A 14,617-nucleotide genomic window follows, 5' to 3' on the forward strand; every position below is an offset into this window, starting at 1 on the left:
ATGCTGCTGTCAAGGTCTTCAAAACCGAACCTTCAAAGAGCTACTTTGTAGAGCAAGATATGAACAATAAAAGAGATTTCCCCTTCAAATTACAGTGTGCAAAGGATACAGATACCTTATGAGGGAAAGGAGTTGCAAATATATTACAAATCCAAATAAATATAGGTCAAGTCCCTAACGTAAGGGGGTTATGGACCCTACCTTCTTTTTTGCTTCCCTTTTATATATATTTTGGTATTATGGAACACACGCATAGTTTTTTCCAGAAGCTCTTTATCTTCACATCAGTGTTGAAAGACAGAAAGCAATGTCAGATCCCTGGAGGCAGGAGCTCCTTTGAAAATAAGAATCTGATGATGAATTTTCTCTTAAGTCTCACAGAAGAGGCGCTCAGATGACACATTAGTTATACTGCTCACAAAGCTAACACCTTGGGCACAGAACTCAACTTGGTGCAACAAAGGCGTTCGGATTTGGGTATACTGTCACCAAATACTCGCTGTCTGCAACAAGCTGGCATATTAGCTTGTTACTGCTTCAACTCTCCCCCAGACCTGACAGAGCTAGTGGACCTGAACCATTCCCTCAGGATGTAAAAGATCAAGGTGCCAGTCACTCGGAGGATGTAAACGGGAGTAACAAAACTGCTGCAGATACCCATGTGCTTCATGCCAAAGGCAGCTGGAGGGAGATGACAGACCACCCTGGAAACACCATCCCTACAGGAACCAGCCAGCTGGGTTCCAAGAGAGCAAGTAAACACTCTGGTTTGCCAATGACAACAAACATGAGGACACCCCTTTGGAGTTTGGTGACAGCGCAAGAGTTTAATCTATTTCAAGTGACAAGTCCAACAGTTTTGAAGGAGATGAGGAGAATGCTGACCCTGAAATCCTTACAGCTGATGTGAAGCTGGACACCATGACACTCTTCAAACCTGACAGCAAAGGTGAAGTTATAAGAAGGATGGCTGCAAGGATGGGCATTAAGTGGCCTGGCGTTCTCATAGAGACCCCATGTCTCACTAAGTTGTCCACCATGACTTTGAAAGACCTTGTCCTGCCCTGCCCTCCAAAGAAACTGATTCCAGCACTTATCTCATTCTGATATACTGAATTTCTCTACAGACTTTAAAAAGCCCTAATGGTTCCCTTCTGTATACTGTCATATCGAAGACAGACCCTGCATTGTCTTTTTTTTTACTAATTTATTTATTTATTTCAAACACACATCTATTAAATCTTGTCATGCATTCGCACTATACAGTAATTGTGTTTAAAAAAGAAGAAGAAACAAAAAAAGAAGAAACAAACTGTCCATAAGCAGACTAAGCACTTACTAAAGTCCTCAAAACCACCTTTGTATTTGTGTGTATTCCACTGAGTGCTTCACCCACACACTCTGCAAGGTTAACAGTGTCAACGTCTCTATGACGGTTAGTACAAAGCTGGAGGAACCACCACTATGCATTTCCCATTGTGCTTTGAAGATGCCAAGAATATATCTTTCAAGGTTTTGATGTGAAACCCTTAAAAAATTGTTGTTATCTGCTTATTCTGATAAAATAAAAAAATAAAGGCATACAAATATGAACACAACTGATGATAAGGTGCTTGCATCACTGCAAAACACCGATTCCTCTATCAAGCACCAGCTTCAGGCTGAAGGACAAAGCAGACAATAACACCTGCTTTGTAAACACTAGTGGGGAAATCCAACTGAAATATAAACAGCATCTAAATATTATAGGCCTCATGCCAAAACCTGGTCCATGTTGCCAGGGGATCCAGAAATCCCCTTTAAATCATGCAGTGAAATTGTTCCAGACCAGATTATCCAGATTAAAGGATCCAAAGTAATGCAGAAACATAATGCTGCAGAAATGACCACAGTTCATAGCTGCATTTTGTTATAATTTTTCTATGATGTTATATAGTGCAATCTGCTAATCCTGGATATTTACAATGCAACGCATGCACCGCATACGTCATGTTGGCATGTTCCTCACATGCGGGAAACGAAAACAGCATTTGTAGCCTCATATATGACAGGTGTCTGACCACAAACTCATAATTAGACCTAAAGCATAAATGTTTCCTGTGGTCAACGCAATATGACAGAGCAAAATAAGCGGGCAAATGTCGTTTTACCTGGACGTGCAAAAAAAAAAAAAAACCCCAAAAAAACCCCGTCCTCCACAGCAAGGTGATAAGAAATGCTGGCACTCACTGACCTGGATCGTGCAGGTGTACTCCGAGTCGTCCAGCAGCCTCACTGTGCAGTTGCATTCCCTGTCCAGACTCCTGATGCTGCTGCTCATCAGTCGGCTCAGCATCTTCTCGGTCGTCTGTGAACGGGACCAGAGAGAAGTGCAACACACCACATAGATACAGGTTCACCTTCTGTCACGTTAAGCGCGTCCCTGCTCGTCGCTCCAGCACCGGGTCAGCGGCGGCGGCAGTGCGCGCAGGCGGCGGTGCTGCATCGTTTTACTGGCGTGTGAGCGTGTGATGAGTGGCCGAGGTGCAGGCTCGCTTCTTCCCTCAGAGAGGATATGGAGCAGTGCTGCTGCTGATGATGCCTGTGATGCTGATGCTGCTGCTGATGCTGATGCTGCTCTCTGGTCCGGGGAAACTGTCCCTCCTCACCACACCTTCTCCCCGCGTCTCCTCGCCTTTGCCATGCCTCTCACGCCTCACGGGTGGGCAGACTGGCGCTGGGATTGGGAAGACCAGTCCGTGCAGCGAGTGAGCAGTGAATCGGATCCTCCTTTCTCAGAGTTAACAACAGGAGGCGACATTCCGATAGGCTGCTGTCACGTCGTGACTGTCGCCACATGGTCGAGAATAATAACACAGCAGGGGCTCTGGATCCACCGGTCAGAGCAGACAGGTGCTCTCTGGCCAAATTAGATGTCATTTTGAGATATGGTTAGGATTTTCAACTCCTATTACAGTGTCTTTTTTAAATTATTATTATTTATAATTTTTATTTTTCAAAAGGAAGACAAAAAAAGAGGTTAACAACACCACATTTCACACACTGTAAGAAAAAAAACGTTGTTTTTACGGAAAAAAACTGGCAGCTGTGGTTGCCAGATTAATACTGTAAAAGATACAGCGGATTGTAAAACACATTACAGAACAACCTGTGAATTTTACAATTTTAAACTGTAATCCTTTACAAAATAACATTATACAATTTACGTACAAAACTGGTAAATTCAACATCCATTTTCAGCCAAATTAGCATGACTATGCCTTCATTAAAGCTATTTTCTCCTGTACAATTTACGTGCAGCCATTGCTTATTTACATCTTATCCCATTAAATTTCACTGGAAAACATCAAAATAGAGGCATTATTAATCGGTAAAAGCCTCATTATAAGTAATTAAGTAAGTCTTAAGTAAAAGACAGAAATTTGACAGAATTTTTCCACTTATTTTATTAAAAGATTGTGTGTTGTGTAACATATTTTGTAGTATTAACAGCGGTGTTTTGTTGTGAAATAAACATCTACGTACTATCATTGAATTCTTTGAGTAATGTCTTCATTAAATTAGTTATTAAACGTTATACAGACAAACTCTGACACAATGTCAACAAAGATTTTTATCTGTAACATTTAACGTCCTTCACCGTTGCTATTTCACAGTTTTTTACGGTAATTTCTACGGGCTTTTCTTACAGTGCATAGCAAAAAGAAAAACATTACAATGACAAAAAAAAAGACAAGAGGGTGGGGGGAAGGGTTGGTACAGATAAACTTTAGAGATGATGGTGCCTCTAGCATCAGTTCAGGTCCAGCTCTAAAAGAAAAATAACTAAGTAGAATAAAATAAAAAGCATGTGACCAACACAGCAGGTCATATTATTGTTCCATTATTCTCAGGTGTTCTCTAATGACAGTCCATGGGGCAAATTGGCCATTTTCATTGTCTTTAAGGATTGAGGTTGCCTTTTCCATTGACAATAACTCCAAAAAGTCCTTCAGCCAATTGTATTTATGAAAGCAGTTTGGCTTGCGAATCTTCCAATTCATAAGTATTGTCCTCTTCACAGACAGAAAAGCTAGAGCAATGATATGTTGCATAATTTTTACATGTATATTTTTCACTGCACTCCCCAATAAACATACAACAGGACATTGAGGAATATGAATATTGAAAATAGCTTTTAAAATATCAATTACTTCAGACTAGAATTGTTGGACCACTGGGCAGAACCATAGTAGATGCATAAATGTACCAAGCTGACCACAGCCATGCCAGCACAGTTCAGAGACATTTGGGTCCTTTTTTTTTTTTACTTATGTGGCGTGACATAAGCTCTATGTATAATTTTTAATTGTGTAATTCTATATCTCACACAGCTGCAAATGGATGTTGACTGCTTTAATATTAGATTCCACTGATCTGCAGTGAGAGATGAACCAATTCTATTACAGTGTCTTAAATTCCTAAAGTCAGAGGTCAATTTTGTGCGGCCCTCTGCTCTGATCTGGCTCTGTGATTCATCTGCAAATTATTTTATAGCCATGTCAGACACCCAAATAAATACGCTCAAGGTCAGAAAATTATTTATTTATTTTAACAATATGTCTCCTTTAACATACAGATAGGTCCAGACATGTGTTTATGATTAAAACCTCATCCATATGCACGGTGAAACATCGTCCCATCAGTTTTATAGTGTTTGGCTGAGTGTGAGCAGAGAGCTTATACATCTCAGATTCATCTCACTGCTCCTGACACCAGCCACATCATTAATAAGCACAACAAATTCCTTGTGTGTTTGAAACAAAGTTGGCATTAAACTTATTTCTGATTCTGATTCTAAACCCAGTCCACTGGCAGCCACATTCCTATACCATAACACTGCCTCTTCCATGTTTGACACATGATGCAGTTTGCTTTGGATCAAGAGCTGCTCCTTTCCTTCTTCATGCTTTTCTTTTCCCATCTTTCTGATACAAGTTTATCTTGCTCTAAAATAATTAGATTCCGGAGGACTGGAGGTTTGTTGTTTAACTTTTCTGGCAAACTCTAATATGATTTTCTTGTTCTTCAGTGTGTCTGGGTTAGGCCCTTTCTACTCATGGAATGGGTTTTGTTAAGGCCATGCTTACATTCTACAGAGTACTCTTGACTTCTTGTGATGTTGTTAGGGGTTTTACTTCTACAAGGAGGGGATTCTGCAATCATCCACGTTAGTTGTCTTCCAGATCTTTGTTAGTCTAACCAGTGATTTCCCTCTTTTTAAGAATAGACCAGACTGTTGATTTGACCACATAAGTTTTTACTATCCATTACAGATGTTTTTTTGTTTTTCACCCCAGCTTCCAAGGACCTACTTCACCCACATTGCCAGTCAAAAGTTTAAACACACTTTCCCATTCTGGGAAAAACCACATGTGGCTTCATCAATGCCATATTTGTGTTAAATCTCTGAATTTAAAAATGACAGTCTAGACTTTGATCACAATTTCATTTTTTTTTTTTCAAATCTGTTAAGGTTGGGTATACAGAAAATTATTTCTAAGAAAAAATATACAATTGTCCTAATAATTATACATTTTTGTTTCATTCTTCATGGGTCGATTTCTTTAGCACAACTCGTTTAATACCAAAGTAAAACAAACTGAAATTTCTCTAAGACTCATCTAAATGAAATACTGGCTGCGTCTTTCATGTTGTTGTTGACTATTACAAATGTGACAAATTGAAATAGGGTGAACGAGAAAGACTATAGTATATTGTAATTGGAAACAAATGAAATAAAAAGTAAGGCAGCCATGTCTGCAAGCTGCAGTACAACATGACATTACTTGAACATTTCTGTTGAGGCTTTGAATAAAAATGAATGAGAGCAGTTTACAAATCATCTTCCTCTGAAAGATTATTGTTGGTAAATTAACCTACAGTATAAAGTGTAGGCTAACTATATTTTTTTCTTGAACAATATCGCCCCCTGTTGATGCTTTACGGGAAACGTCAGCGAAAATAAGGAAAACCTTGTCCGTCAAGTAAAATATTTTTTGTAATGCAAGTTGAACTGACAACAAAATTTAAATAGTTGAATTAAGAACAAATTTTAAAACCATCGGTAAGTTAATTATATCGACCATCATGTTTTAAATTCATCTTGAAGACCTGCATGCGTTGTTTTTCTATGTAAAACAATCGTGTCAAAATGTCCGTAAATAGGGGAAAACCTATAAGGGATTAAAAGTTATCAAAAGAACGCTCATCTGCCGTGACATTGTGTTCAATGCCGTGACCCGGATTCGAACCGGGGTTGCTGCGGCCACAACGCAGAGTACTAACCACTATACGATCACGGCGAGCTACGATGAGCGGATGGTTCACAGAGGCCAAAAACTGGTGTCTTTGGTGCGACGCCGATCACTCTGGCACCATGGAGGATCTATCTATCTGATATTTGCTCCTGGGTTTTTTCTGTTGTTATTTTTTGGACTAGAGGGAATCATACATATTTTAGACGATATCTCTCGACAACAGACGAGGTTTTTGAGCAACTTTAAAGCGTTAACATGATACATTGACTGCGTTATACCGCCATCTGGTGGCTGAACTGACGAACTGCCGAAGGCCGAGCCACGTGTCCTTTTACCACCGTCTGATTGGCTTTTACAGATACGTAACACACTAGTTTCACGTTTGGTAACACAGTCAACGTGCTTGTTACCAAACTGATGCATTTTCGAGGTACAAAACAGGAACAGAGCGGACATGAACTTTGATTAAGACTCACCAAAGGTAAATTGTACATTGAAAAGCTTTTTGCATGTTTTTGGTTGAACTTCTTGTTTCTTCTTCTTGTTTGTTTTTTGGTTTAACTTCAATTCTTTTGTTGTTGTCGTTTGGTCATTGCACGTTGGTCCCTGAAAAGACATATATACATGTGTATGTATACATATATATGTGTATGTATACATATATATGTGTATGTATACATATATATGTATGTATGCATGCATATGTGTATGTATGCATATATATATATATATATGTATGTATGCATTGCATATATATATATATATATATATATATGTAATACATACATGTGTTATATTGTTGAATTTCAACAATGATTTTCAGTCAATTGATCACATGACCTGAAAGCTATTGAGCTAAAACGCCAAAATGTACATATAAAAATTAATACAAAAGGAAAAGGAAAAAAATCTAAACACCTTTCTTTGCAAAAATGCAGGTTTGAGGGAAAACAATATATATATATATATTTCTACTTTTTATTTTAAATTATGTTAGTTTTGGTCCTCCATACTCTCTCTTTGTCATACTGTCTCTCTGTTTTAGATGTTTCCCTGCTTCCTCACACCTGATTCAAATTACTCGTCATCATTACCTTGTCATAAAGGTCTGGACAGTTCTATTGTTGAAACAGCTACTTTTATCACGGTGTGCTGAAGCAGGGAAACATCTAAAACATGCTGGATAGGGGCTCTCGAGGACCAGGATTGGGCACCCCTGCTCTAGTACTTTGTAGCAAGGTCACCTGAGCTCCTCAGTTTCAGAATAAAAGCTCTGCTCTGCACAAGCAGAAGTTATCCAACTTATTAACAGGTGGGGCTGATGGAATCACATTAGAAATGCCAACTTTTTAAGTTAAAATAAACTACATTTCACGGACCCAGACCGAATATCCAAATTAAAACTAACTTCAGTGCGGTAGATTGGAGCTTGTGTAGTTTCTTAGTTCCTTTCACACTTTGAAAATAATTTGTGTCATGTTTACCTTGACAGATCCACCCTCATGGCTCATACATGTGTTCACTGGTTCCGTAAGGGACTCAGGTTGCATGACAACCCAGCTCTGATGGCTGCTCTGAGAGACTGTAAGGAGCTCTACCCTGTCTTCATCCTGGACCCTAACCAATACAACACCCATGTGGGTACCAACCGCTGGAGGTTCCTCATTGGGTGTCTCAGAGACTTGGACTCGAGCCTGAGGAAACTCAACTCTAGGTAGAAACACACACACATTCCTAAAACTGCTTTTAACATTTCTGAGTGCTATTTCATTGCGCTGAACTCATAATTGTAGCATGAAAGCAAGTCTGGAGTTTCTAGCTGGTGCGTTTGACTCCTTCAGGCTGTTCGTTGTGAGAGGAAAGCCCGAGGATGTCTTCCCCAAATTGTTCAACAAGTGGAATGTGACAAAGCTGACCTACGAGTACGACACGGAGCCCTACAGCCTGAGCCGTGACAAAAACGTGACAGAGCTGGCTAAGGAACATAACATTGATGTCATCTACAAAGTCTCACATACTCTTCATGATATAGACAGGTATTACTCTCATTGAGCATGTACAGAACGTTTTCACCCACTGATGTTCTTTGTTGCTTATGCTTTATTTTGCTGTTTTTTATCTTCATAGGATAATTGAGGAAAACAATGGAAAGCCTCCTCTTACTTACAACCGTTTCCAAGTAGTACTGAAAGCGCTCGGTCAACCAAAGAAACCAATTCCTGCCCCAACCATGGAAGACATGAGAGGTAGACAACCATTGGTCTCTAAAATAGATTTTTTTTTTTTTTGTTTGGAAATAACAATTTCACTGTGTTGTGTTCCAGGATTTGCCTGATGTATACCGTATTTTCTGGACTTTAAGCCACACCTGTATATAAGCCGCATCTGCTCTATTTAAAAAAAAAAAAAAGATATACAAGCCGCAGATATTTCTGTTGTTAGATTACATATTTACTACATGTACAGAAGGATTCTGAACTGTAAATGATGTACATGTTTGTACCTAAATAGATCCTTTCCTAACAGTGTCTTTTAACACGGCAGCAACTTTGCTGATTAAAACGGAATAGAACCAAGAGAAAATAACCGGTATTTATTTATCTGTTTGAAATCTGCTAAAGAAGAAGTAGTGTATTCTTCTTTGCATTTATTTTTTCTTAGTTTTTATTCTAATTCCGGTTAGCACTCCCCCTAGCGGTGGAAGAAAAATCCACAGAATAGCCGCACCTTTGTATAAACCGCACGGTTCAAAACCTATGAAAAAAGTAGCGGCTTATAGTCCAGAAAATACGGTAAATGTAAGATTTTAGCAGCAATTGAGAGTAAATACATTTTTTTTCTGTCAAAGATGTTAAGACACCTTGTTCAGGGAAAGATGAGGAGCAATACGGGATTCCTTCCCTGGAAGAGCTCGGTCTGGACACCACATCTCTTGGAGAGGAGATGTTTCCAGGGGGAGAACAGGAGGCCCTGGAAAGACTGGATGAACACATGAAAAAAACGGTTGGTGGCTCCCACACGTTCACCAGTCATCTTTAACTGCAGGTCTGAAGGGTTTGAACTTTGATAAGAATCAGCAAAATTCATGTTGGATTAGTAAAGAGGAGAACGCACACACTAGCTATTTTATGAGGTTTAATGAAAAACCCTTGTTCTGACTGATAAAATAAGTTTCTGATCATCACTTTTCATTGGTTTCCTTTTCTCAGGGATGGGTGTGTGGCTTTGAGAAGCCTCAGACCTCCCCAAACTCTTTAAGCCCCAGCACCACTGTCCTCAGTCCTTATCTCACCTTCGGCTGCCTGTCGGCCAGAACCTTCTGGTGGAAGCTCACTGAGGTCTATCGGGGGGTGAGTGGCTAATCACTGTGCAAATGCATCTAATGAAACTTAAATGAAGCTGCAAAAATTCATGACCTCAAACTCTGTAATATGAGTTTTCTCATCCTATTCCGTCTTGTGTGATTTATGCAGAAAAAGCACTCCGATCCGCCGGTTTCCCTTCATGGCCAGTTACTCTGGAGAGAGTTCTTCTATACTGCCAGTGTTGGTATCCCTAATTTTAACAGGATGGAGGGGAACCATGTGTGTACTCAGGTGGACTGGGACACAAACCCTGAATATCTTTCTGCATGGAGAGAGGTACTATGGTTGAAAAGTGAAATGTAATCGGTCACAGAGGTTGTTTTTTTTTTTCTCCCTCCTTTGTCATGAATAATTGATTTAGTATTGTGTTGTGTATCTTTTAAGTCTCGGACTGGTTTCCCATTCATTGATGCCATCATGACTCAGCTTAGACAAGAAGGCTGGATCCACCACCTGGCCAGACATGCTGTTGCTTGTTTCCTCACCAGGGGAGATCTGTGGATCAGCTGGGAAGAAGGGCAGAAGGTTTGTCAATTAGTTTTGGAGCCTTCTGCAAAATGGTCTTTCCGTCAGAACTTTTTATGAGAACAACCAGAATTACTCACATTTGACTTGTAGTATAGTCATGTGGCACTAAAATACTTGAATGTGACGATACTGTAGAAATCACGTAAGTAAGTTGCATATGATCAGAGTTATATCAGCATCTGCTGTCTTGATGGGTAAGAATATCCATCTGAGTGTGTTGTGGGTGGTGTAGTCCTAACAAAGAGACGATTTGATGAAGTAAAGAAATAGTGCTATATTTAAAACTCACTACAAGTCTGTTATTGTTATAGTTAGTGTTATATTGTCAAGAGAGTACTAGTTTAACATGTTCTTTCCTCAATCTGAAGGTGTTTGAGGAGCTGTTATTGGATGGAGACTGGGCTCTGAATGCTGGGAACTGGCAGTGGCTGTCAGCGAGCACCTTCTTCCACCAGTATTTCAGGGTTTACTCTCCAGTGGCCTTCGGAAAGAAGACAGACAAAAATGGCGACTACATCAAGTAAGATGTTGCTGGTTGTCTCTGTGGTGTTCAGAAAACGACATAGCCTTTATTTACAATTGATAGATGTTTTGGGGAAAGCCCGGTGTGATTAGAAAGATAAAAATAGAAATAGAAATTCAAAAAATAAAAATAAAAAGTGCAGTGCCATAAATAAAATTATATGGATAAAAAAGAAATACCGGTAAGTGTTATGTAATATTGCACAAAGTTATTGCACTGTCCTGATTGACTGACTGACCTCCCTTCAGCTTTAGCGACTTCCTCAGGTTTGTAAAACAGCGTTTTTCCATCTCCGTAATATCGCAGCGATTAGGAACATCCTCTCCCAGAGTGATGCGGAAAAACTAATTCATGCTTTTGTATCTTCTCGACTAGATTACTGTAATGTGTTATTAGCAGGATGTCCAAGTAATTTGCTGAATAGGCTCCAGCTGATCCAAAATGCTGACAGGAATCAACAAGAGAGACCACGTCTCTCCAGTGTTAGCCTCCCTCCATTAGCTCTCCGTAAAACGAAATCCATCCAAAATTGTATTAATTTTGTATAAAGCCAAAAACGGCCTAGCTTCGCAATATTTGCAAGACCTGATAGAGCCTTATGTTCCTAATATATCTCTCTGTTGTCAGAGTGCAGGTTTACTCGTAGTTCCTAGAGTATCCAAATGTAGGGGGGAGTGGTAGTGTAGTGGCTACAGAGGTGGACAAGCCCCAGAATGGCAATCAAGATGAACCACCTAATTGCTTCCCGGGCAAAATGGTGTGTTTGTTCTCTAGATCACAGTAATAGTAGTAGATTTTCTGTAGTTGGTGTAAATCTAGTGTGTGCCAGTAGTCATAGCTGCAGCTACAGGACAAGACTATGACTAACATACAGTAGCTTCCTTGTAGATATGCTGCTATAGGCCTACGCTGCAGGGGGTAACCAACATGATCCACTGAACGGTGCACCTCACACCCTTCTTTTCTGTGCTTTCTCAGTTATTAATTATAAGTACCCAAACCCTAACTATCATTGTTCTTGTAGTTTGTTGTGCTGGTCTGTCCAATCCTTTTCTCTTCTGTGCATGTGTGTAGGTCAGAGCTCCAGGAGCTGCACGCTGACCTGCAGTTCCTGATCATCCCACTGCATGTTTCCACCTGTCTGTATAGATGTCTGCTAGATCCCTGCTGGCATCCTGAAATTGGGTTAAATATGTATTTTTAATTATAGTTATTTCCTTCCCTCTATATTCAGAAAGTATCTTCCCATTCTGAAGAAGTTCCCTGCACAGTACATTTATGAGCCGTGGAAAGCTCCGCGCAGTGTCCAGCAGGCAGCAGGGTGTATTTTGGGCGAAGACTACCCACGTCCCATTGTACAGCATGAAGTGATTCAAAAGCAAAACATTCAGAGGATGAAGCAGGCTTATGCTAAGCGATCCTCAGCGAGCCCCGAGTCACCTACCAAGAAGCAAGGTATTGCCTTAAGCATTTGTTTTATAAGCACTTGGTGTTTGTTATAGATCAAATTTTTTTTAACCATGTATTTATCTTTGCTTTCCTCCCAGGTGTAAAGCGCAAGGCTCCATCTGTTATTGACATGTTCCAGAAGAAGCAAAGGAAAAAGGAGTAGTATATAACTTGGTGTCAACTCTTTGGGCATTCAATGGCTGTATCACCAAAAAAAGCTTCTTCACAAGTCACAGAGATCCAGGTTTTACTTTTATTACAAGTTGAAAGCTTTATCTGTGCAAGCATTCTGCTGTAGCCGGCCTCGTCTAGTCCGGTCCTCTAGGGCTCCTGTCCTGCATGATTTAGATACTTCCCTGCTCAATACATATGATTCAAATGATTCGATTGTCATCAGCGTGTGAGGTGTTTTAGAACAAGGAAGCAAAAAAAAAACATTATTAGGTACAATTACACATTTTGATATTTGTGTCTCCGTTATTCTTTTTCTTGATACTGTAATTTTTAAAGGTGACTATTAGGATAACTGGGTTACAAAGACACATTTATTAGGGGATAATGGAGATTAAGTTACATTTTCTACAAGTTTATGACTTCATAATAAACATATATTAACACTGATCAAAATACACAACACAATGTAAGGTGTTCCCTTTATTTTTTTGAGCAGTATGCATGCATGTATATGTGCATATATATATATATATATATATATATATATATATATATATATATGCTGGATATGCATAACTCTGCAAGCAGAAAAAGGAATGGTTTTTACATGCAGGTTCATAGGTTGATTAGATCTATACACATCCCTCAGTATGTTTAAAATCATAGTGTTCTGACAGTTTTAAGATCACTGCTAAAACATAAATGACGCTTGATAACTGGTCTGTGAGAATCACACACTGGGAATCTTGTCATGGCTTTGGTTGCAGGACATTTTTGTACATTTATAAATACTTTACACTTATAATCTTTTATATTCTATATCATGTTTTTACAAAGGTATTTTTAACCAATTTAGCATATTTTTTAGCTTTTAATGAAAACTCAAAATGATAATTGGAAGTCTGTCAACAGTAATGCCTGAATCAAGCCTGCTTTTCTTTATTTTTTCCACACTAGAGGGCGCTGTCGCTCTGCCTGCTACACCAATCTGTCATACTGCGTCTGAAACAAATACACCCAACAAGGACGTGAAAGTATTCTACCATCCTTGTTTAAAATCTTCATACAAATCTTATGGATTAAATTACTGGAAATATAAACCACTTATTTTTAAATATTAAATTCAAGTTTGTTATTCTTAATGCCCCTACGTAAAATCCTAAAACCATCCTTTGTTCAGGCATTTTTGATGGCAAAGTGCATTTGTTATTTTTTTTTTTTTTATTTGAAAAATAAAATGCAACTTTCATTATTTATATCAGCCTAAGGTCTTATTTTTCCCCGTGCAGAGTAATGACCATATGTATAAAGATCCACAAGTCAGGGTAGAACAGCAAGTTGTGTGGGTTTTATTTTGTACTTTCTATTGGCAGAGGGCAACGGGAGCAGTGCAGTGCCACATAAAGGCAAGATGTGTGTCTGTGTGTGTGTGTCTGTGTGTGCGGGACACACAGCTGTTCTTGGTGGTCAAGTGTTCTCCTGTTTCTGCTTCCTTGGAGCTGACAGCGGTGTGAATATCGAGAGGATGATGTCACAACCTCAGCACTGGGGCAGACGGCTGTACAAAGCCAAGCTCAGTTTCCACAGAGACATCAAACATCAAAACAATCTGCTGTCCAACAGCGTACTCTCGTAAGAGTGTGTTTCCGGGCCACTCGGCCAATAAGCTTATCACAGCAGAGCTAACGAGGTGTCTTTGGAATCATTTAGGTCAGTTACACATTTATTGCCAATATACTGGGGGGAAAAACATTAATAATCTTCAGATTCAAGACTTTTTAATGGATAAAAAAAAAAAAGTAAAGCACTGAATTATCTTGTACATGAAATGTGCTATACAAATAAACTTTGTTTACCTAGAAGTGAAGTTGAGCCCAGTTTCAGATACTTTCATTTACCTTTGATGGAACTCCCCACAGTAACTAAGCTTCCCTGGTTGTCCACTGACGTCCCCACTGACAACTCCACAGTTGTCCGTGTCGACATCTCAGCACTCAAACCATCTTGGACCTGGGAACTGTAAAATCCCTGCTGAATTAGAACAGCGTGTTCCCATGCAGCTGGTGCTGCGTGGAGCTTTAATGGTAGTGATTTATCTCCTGGACTGTATTTATTGCAAGCATCAGCATCAAAGAACTGTTTCCCACTCACCACATTAATTGTTTAAAGACAAGAAAAGAGTCAGCTGGCAAGTTGGAAAGGAGTCAACCTCCTCTCATATCTCTTGTCATATTAACACCGCAAAGGGTCTTACAAGTTTATTAGCTGCATCATTACTA

The 14,617-nt window shown here is 39.5% G+C and overlaps 2 protein-coding genes and 1 non-coding gene across 4 annotated transcripts in view; 1 reads left to right on the forward strand and 2 right to left on the reverse strand.

The window, feature by feature from the left end:
* LOC133463345 (FERM domain-containing protein 5-like) overlaps positions 1 to 2,733 on the reverse strand; it is a 99,637-nt gene extending 96,904 nt beyond the window's left edge. For both annotated transcript variants that reach the window (XM_061744847.1, XM_061744838.1), the window contains exon 1: positions 2,234 to 2,733. In XM_061744847.1, the coding sequence (XP_061600831.1) occupies positions 2,234 to 2,335 (102 nt within the window). In that variant the 5' untranslated portion in view covers positions 2,336 to 2,733. The remainder of the gene's footprint in view (positions 1 to 2,233) is intronic.
* Positions 2,734 to 6,272: 3,539 nt separating this feature from the next.
* Positions 6,273 to 6,344, reverse strand: trnah-gug (transfer RNA histidin (anticodon GUG)). The gene has a single exon. It is a non-coding gene; the product is annotated as a tRNA-His (tRNA).
* Positions 6,345 to 6,679: 335 nt separating this feature from the next.
* cry5 (cryptochrome circadian regulator 5) lies at positions 6,680 to 12,616 on the forward strand. The gene is made up of 11 exons (XM_061744860.1): positions 6,680 to 6,780; positions 7,792 to 8,013; positions 8,141 to 8,335; positions 8,427 to 8,545; positions 9,148 to 9,302; positions 9,509 to 9,649; positions 9,773 to 9,940; positions 10,049 to 10,189; positions 10,561 to 10,712; positions 11,950 to 12,170; positions 12,263 to 12,616. The coding sequence occupies exons 2-11, from the start codon at positions 7,802 to 7,804 to the stop codon at positions 12,325 to 12,327; spliced, it is 1,569 nt and encodes a 522-aa protein (XP_061600844.1). The 5' UTR covers positions 6,680 to 6,780; positions 7,792 to 7,801; the 3' UTR covers positions 12,328 to 12,616.
* The last annotated feature ends 2,001 nt before the right edge of the window (positions 12,617 to 14,617 follow it).

Source organism: Cololabis saira, chromosome 2 (genome assembly GCF_033807715.1).
Source record: "Cololabis saira isolate AMF1-May2022 chromosome 2, fColSai1.1, whole genome shotgun sequence".
In the NCBI taxonomy this organism is placed as follows: Eukaryota; Metazoa; Chordata; class Actinopteri; order Beloniformes; family Belonidae; genus Cololabis; species Cololabis saira.

What these genes read in the sequence shown, in the direction of transcription:
- cry5 (XM_061744860.1), top strand. Translation starts at nt 7,802, where the DNA reads ATGGCTCATACATGTGTTCACTGGTTCCGTAAGGGACTCAGGTTGCAT. An exon ending in AACCATGGAAGACATGAGAG is followed by an intron (nt 8,546 to 9,147) that starts GTAGACAACCAT and finishes TTTCTGTCAAAG; the next exon opens with ATGTTAAGACACCTTGTTCA. An exon ending in GTCACCTACCAAGAAGCAAG is followed by an intron (nt 12,171 to 12,262) that starts GTATTGCCTTAA and finishes CTTTCCTCCCAG; the next exon opens with GTGTAAAGCGCAAGGCTCCA.